The sequence below is a fragment of the Aptenodytes forsteri genome, unplaced genomic scaffold (assembly GCF_000699145.1).
Source record: "Aptenodytes forsteri isolate BGI_AS27 unplaced genomic scaffold, ASM69914v1 Scaffold770, whole genome shotgun sequence".
In the NCBI taxonomy this organism is placed as follows: domain Eukaryota; kingdom Metazoa; phylum Chordata; class Aves; order Sphenisciformes; family Spheniscidae; genus Aptenodytes; species Aptenodytes forsteri.
In genome coordinates, this window is record NW_008795098.1 from 139,985 (window position 1) to 145,753 (window position 5,769).

At 40.9% G+C, this 5,769-nt stretch overlaps 1 protein-coding gene across 3 annotated transcripts in view; it reads left to right on the forward strand.

Moving 5' to 3' along the window:
- The first annotated feature begins 292 nt into the window (after window positions 1-292).
- RASGEF1B (RasGEF domain family member 1B) overlaps window positions 293-5,769 on the forward strand; it is a 26,739-nt gene continuing 21,262 nt past the window's right edge. The window contains exons 1-4 of one of the 3 annotated variants that reach the window (XM_009277027.2): window positions 293-469; window positions 2,243-2,365; window positions 3,357-3,494; window positions 5,148-5,150. In XM_009277027.2, the coding sequence (XP_009275302.1) occupies window positions 293-469; window positions 2,243-2,365; window positions 3,357-3,494; window positions 5,148-5,150 (441 nt within the window). The remainder of the gene's footprint in view (window positions 470-2,242; window positions 2,366-3,356; window positions 3,495-5,147; window positions 5,151-5,769) is intronic. The other 2 variants (XM_009277026.2, XM_009277028.2) reach the window with 2 other exon arrangements.

Below are 5,769 nucleotides of genomic sequence, written 5' to 3' on the forward strand. Positions count from 1 at the left end.
CTAACTCTTAACCTTGACCTCTTATCTGTCATTTAATGAAGAAACAGCAAGATATGAAAGCGCTTGGCAATTGCGATAGACGGGCAGTGATGTGAGCCTGTGTTGGCCCTTTCCTGAGAAATCTGCACAGGCTGGAAGACAGTACAATCTTTACTGCTGTGTGCAAGCAACCCAGGGTGTGACGCTGGCTTTTCTTCCTAGTGCAGTACTATCTCTGGAGTGTAGAAAGCCTCTTATGTTGCACCTTCTGGTAATTATCCCGTACCTCTTTTGTGTGTCTCCTCAGGAAAGGATGCCACAGACACCTCCCTTTGCAGCTATGTTTGACAGCAGCGGCTACAGCAGGAACTTGTATCAGTCAAAAGAGGACAACTGTGGAGGGCTCTATTACCATGACAACAACCTCCTGTCGGGGTCTCTGGAAGCTCTGATCCAGCACTTGGTACCCAATATAGATTACTATCCTGACGTAAGTCTATACACCCAGCTAACTATATGGCTAGGCCTGATGCATCTTGTAAAGGGGAACTTTCACATGTGCAGCAAAAGCAGAATGTGTCACATTAAATTGCTAAGGAAGGGGTTCAAGTTGACTGATCAGCAATGATAGGATAAACATGTGCTTCATGTGAGTGCAGCATGCAGTAACTCACCTAACCTAGGAAGTTTAATTCTTTATTACTCCTGTTGTGAGGCGTGCAACCCTGGTGACTCATTTATAAAGTAAGTACCTAGTGTAGCTTACTGTTTGATGGATTGTATGTACCATTGACCCTTAAAAATCTGTCATGCAAGCTGAGGAGAAAGGCATGACCACTGGCATGGCAGGATGAATGTATTTAGTTTACAAACAAACAGTTTTTAATGCATATTTCCCATTGCTCATCTGAGATCCACATCTATCTTGCAATTAGCACCTGGAAGTGTTGAACTAGTACCACACTGTTTGGAATCAGCAGAGGGTGGACGTGAGAACAGGACCTTTGTCATCTGAGAATTTTTGGCCTGTCTAGATGCATCTGTGCATTGAGACATTTTATATAATTCTTAGAAAAGAAGAATGATATCAAAAGGTCGGGGGGGCAGTTGGGGATGACTGAGGGATGATGAAACTGTATCTCCTTGTTGAAAGAGTCCTGCTGAAGACATCACTCCGCTTATATTCAGCTTCTGTTACTGTCATAGATCTATACATGTTTCCAAGACAGGATCTTTTTTAACTTGTGTCAGAGTTAACAGTAGCAAGGACTGTGCTTATCCATTAATGCTTAATGTAAAATTTAAACATGTAGCAATTTAGACACCAGTTGGTCAAACATGATGATTTATTCCAAGTCCCTAGAACCGGAACATTGTAGAATCTTTCTTGTGGGTGCCATAGATACTTAACTACTGGCAACGTGGGGAATGGAGTGGATATTTTGAATATCCATCTCACAATGAGTTCAAATCATGATATATGGAAAATTAAAGCAAAATAAGGAGCCTCTTCTTGTAACCTCAGAATGAGTTACTAATTTTTATTCTGTAAAATTAAGCTATGTAGTTCCCTCCGCTTTCACCCAGGAGACAAGCAATACTATGAGAAATGAAGAGTATTTGGGGATTCTTAAAAGAAGTACAAGGTCATAGTGTGCAGTTTACTGAGGTCAGACAGGCAAACACAGCATAGTAAAGATGGTGTATGTGGCAAAATTGAGTCAGCTCAACAATCTGGTCAACTGGCATCTTTTTTTGGTCTTTTTCTGAAGACTGTTTACTTTCACTAGCAATGTGGAAGCAGACGATTTCTCTGTTGGTATTCTAAGTAGCTTGGACTTGCAGCATGAATTTTATTCCATTGTTGGGCTAGAAAGAGTTATATAATCTGGTAATGGCTCTCACAAAGGTTTACTCTAGAGCAAGAGAAGATGAGTTGAGATTTTATTCTGAGTAATTTCAGGTACCAAGTTTGTAATAAGGCTGTGTGCAATAGGAGAGCTAAACCAGCCCTGCCCTGCCTTGTTTTGGTTAAATCTTGCATAACTTGGCTCAAGCAGGAGTTTATAATGCTGATTCTGGAGCAATGACAAGTGTTAAATTAAATGCTTACTGCTGTATTAATAGCTTTTGGCACAGCCACATGCAGAGTTTTCTTCTACAGATAGTAAAGTATTAGGAACCAATTTGTCAGGAACACATTTTGAGAAAATATAAAACTGGTGGTAATTTATCCCTTTCTCTGTCTTCCTCTTGTTTGCAGAGGACATACATCTTCACCTTCCTTCTCAGTTCACGCCTGTTCATGCATCCGTATGAGCTCATGGCCAAAGTCTGCCATCTGTGCATTGAGCAGCAGAGACTAAGTGAGCCTGGCCTGGATAAGGTAAGATCCCTCACTCTCAGGGACTCCTGTTAGTTCCAGGCAAATGTCTCTGCCCTGCCCACAGCAAAATGTTCCTACTCGGGAGAGTCGTCAATAGGATTAAATAGATTGAAAACTTGATACAGGCAACTAGAATTTGACCATTTATTCACTAACAGTTGTGGGAAATTTCCAAAACACTCAGCCTGTCCTCTGTGAAGACTGTTGCTGCTGCTGCACTGTTTGTTTTACCAATACATGGGCCAGAAACAAAAGTGCTTGTTGTTAATGACGTATCCTGCACTGGCCCTGCAGTGGTTGCTTTTGTTTCAGGGTTCCGAACGTCTTGACGTATAATGCCAAAATGTTCGAAAGATGTAATGATGAATTAAGCACGTCAATGGGAATTACACTGACCTGTCTCATATGCTTAAGCTACACTTGCTACAGTCTTTGCAGAGTGGCTTAGATTGTTGGCCCCTTTGCATGGGAATGCATGGTTTTTTTGTGTGTCATGTCTAGAGTTGAAAGGGGGCAGGATGTGGACTTTTAGATAGAATCTCCACCCCAGTAGAAAATGACACAAATTAAACTAAGATACTTGAATAATTCCACTGCTTTCTCACTATAAGGTATAGTGCGTATGTAAGTCTTGGCAAAACTGGAGATTATCACTTTCATTGTTGATAGTTAGCCGTACATTATGGAAACACTAATAAATGTCTTGCACTGAGGCACTCCTGATAAGGAGGGGAATCATTCTAAGATTTCCACCTACCTGGGGCCATAATTTCCAAGTCACTTAAGCCAATGAGAGTCTCTTCATTGGCTTCAATGAGTATTGGCTCTGGCCTGTAATCCAATGCTGAATTAAATTAAGCTTAAAAATTTAACTGACCTTCATACCCTTATGTTGCACAGTATCCTACAGAAGGGACTTTTATTTCCCTTGGGTTAGATATGTGCTGTATTGCTGTTACATGTAACATTCCTCCTCACCTTTTTCAAATAGAACCGGATACGAAAAATTGCACCTAAAATCCTACAGTTGTTGACTGAATGGACAGAGACGTTTCCTTATGATTTCCGAGATGAAAGAATGATGAGGAACTTAAAGGAGTTGGCACAAAGAATAGCCAGTGGTGATGAGGTAAGTTGTCTGTGCACAAAGTTACTGGATAAAAAGGCATTCCTTTAATGCTTTGATATTGCAGGTTTGTTGTTAATAACATGGTATGGCTCTGGGTGGCTAAGCTGACTTACTATGAAGGTGCTGGTAGGCAAAAAGTTCTGTCCAGTGCCTAGGCCTAGGAGGAAACCACACAGCATAAGCAGATCCTTTTCAAAGCACAAGCAAGGCTCGCTCCATCCCTAAACCCATGATATAGTTGCATATTGTGCAGACAGACACAATTTGGGCAGTGTTCGTATTTTTCATTTTAGTGATTCTGTGTGGAAGCAGCTAGATAAGACACTGGGAAGCCTTACATATCTGAGAAATCCTTACCAATGTTGATAATGTCTTTGATTTGTGTGAGTAAGGTGTATTGGAATTAGGCCTCTGACCTGTAGGTCAATGGAAGAGTTATAGTAGGTTAGGGAAAAAGTTTCTAAAAGAAAACTGGACCAGGAAGAATTGTCTTGAGCTTAAAGCATCAGATATGGACTCAGAGGAAGTCTGTCATATTCCTTCATCTGAGTGGAGCACACGAGGAAATTGCTTGTCCTTTTTCTAAGTCCCAGTTCTCAGATGGAAGTAAAGTTTCACGGAGGTATTACGAAATATTTTGATGCTTAACTGATGCTTGTCTTGTAAGTACTGAAATAAACTCAGCCAAAAGCCAAGGCTTATATTCACTTAGTGGAAAGGCAATTAACAAGGTTTCAATAAGCAGATTATGTGTAGCTGGCATAATACTAAGATTACAAAAGACACTGGAGTGGCATTTGGAAGAACTATAAATGCAAAGAGCAATTGCTAAATGGCATCGTCTTTCTAGTGTTCCTCAGGGGCTGGTGTTCCTTATGTAAGCTTTTGAATAATGATATGGACGAGGTAGCAAATGGCATGTTAACAAGCATGTAGGTAAGCTTTACTGGGAGGAGCTGCAAGTGCTGCCAAAGACCTGGAAAGATCTTGAGAGACTGTAAACAAGGATGGAAGAGAACAAACCTAAACTGAATTTGGAAGCTGAAATACATTTTGATGTTGTGAAAGTGGGGAGGGACAAAAGAAGATGGGACAAGAGAGTGAGATGCAGTATGGAATACAAATGAAAAAGATACCAAGTTTGATAGGCAAGCTTAGAGTTGCTGCAAGATAGCTACAGGGGGCTTTGGACTGTGGAGAGGCAATAGGTTTGCCTTCACTGTGGGGGTGCCAGGAGGCACCTTTCCCTGTACAGTGCTCCTGCACTGTTGCTTTGTTTCTAGGTACTCTTAATGGGAAGATAGGGAACTGAAGTTCAGTTCAAGGAAAAGTAGTAAGATTGAGCACTCACACCCACTTGAAAAATACCCACTGGCACAAAAAAGAGAGATCTGTTTAGCCTGGGGGAAGTTGAGTTGGTGGATGCAAGAGTGAAATGGCAACAGGGAAGTGTTGTCTACAGTGAAGTTTCTGGCAATACAGACAAGTTTAAACAGTGAAATCATCTATTGAGGGGAAAGGCAGATGTACAAACTGCTAGAAAATGAGCACTAGGGAGCAATCTTACTCTGGCAGCGAGCTATAGATCTTTTCTAGCTCTAGCTTTGAGCTTTTATTGACTTTGAGGTTTCCTTTAGAAAGACAAAGAGAAAGCAAGTGCTGCAGTAAATTGACTGGTGTTATTGTGAACTGCTTGGAACAGTAAATGGCAACTTCCTTGACCTTGCTTTTCTACAGATTGCTTGGATTTGTGTGAGTCATTACCCTGAAGGATACAAAAGAAGCAACGTTTCCGATTCCTGTTCACTACAGCTCTTCTACTTGTAGTTTCTTATTCTACTTCCTGAATTATTGTGCTCCAGTACTGTTAAGAGCTATCAGTAAGAGTCCAACTAAAACCATTCACCACACTAACATATTGCTCCATCAAAAAAAAATGTCTTTGGAAAAACCTTAGTGGGTTTATTTTTTTCCCATCTTCTCCCTCAATTTAATTCCATTCCTGCCACTTTCTCCCTCTCTGTGTCCTGAGAGGTCATCATGCTCATGAGATATTTCTAGATTGTTCTGGTCCCTTTTACCACTTAACTGACCTTTGTTTCAAGGTATATCTTTTGAAACCTTTCCCATCAGCCATTGCCTATTTCCTGATTAGTTCCATATAAATATTTATCAGTGACTTTTCTTGTGAAACACTTGAGCGTATGCAGTCACACCAAAGCCACGTCCTGTATCCTGATGTCTTTTCATGTGCAGCCCAACATTGCACTGACCT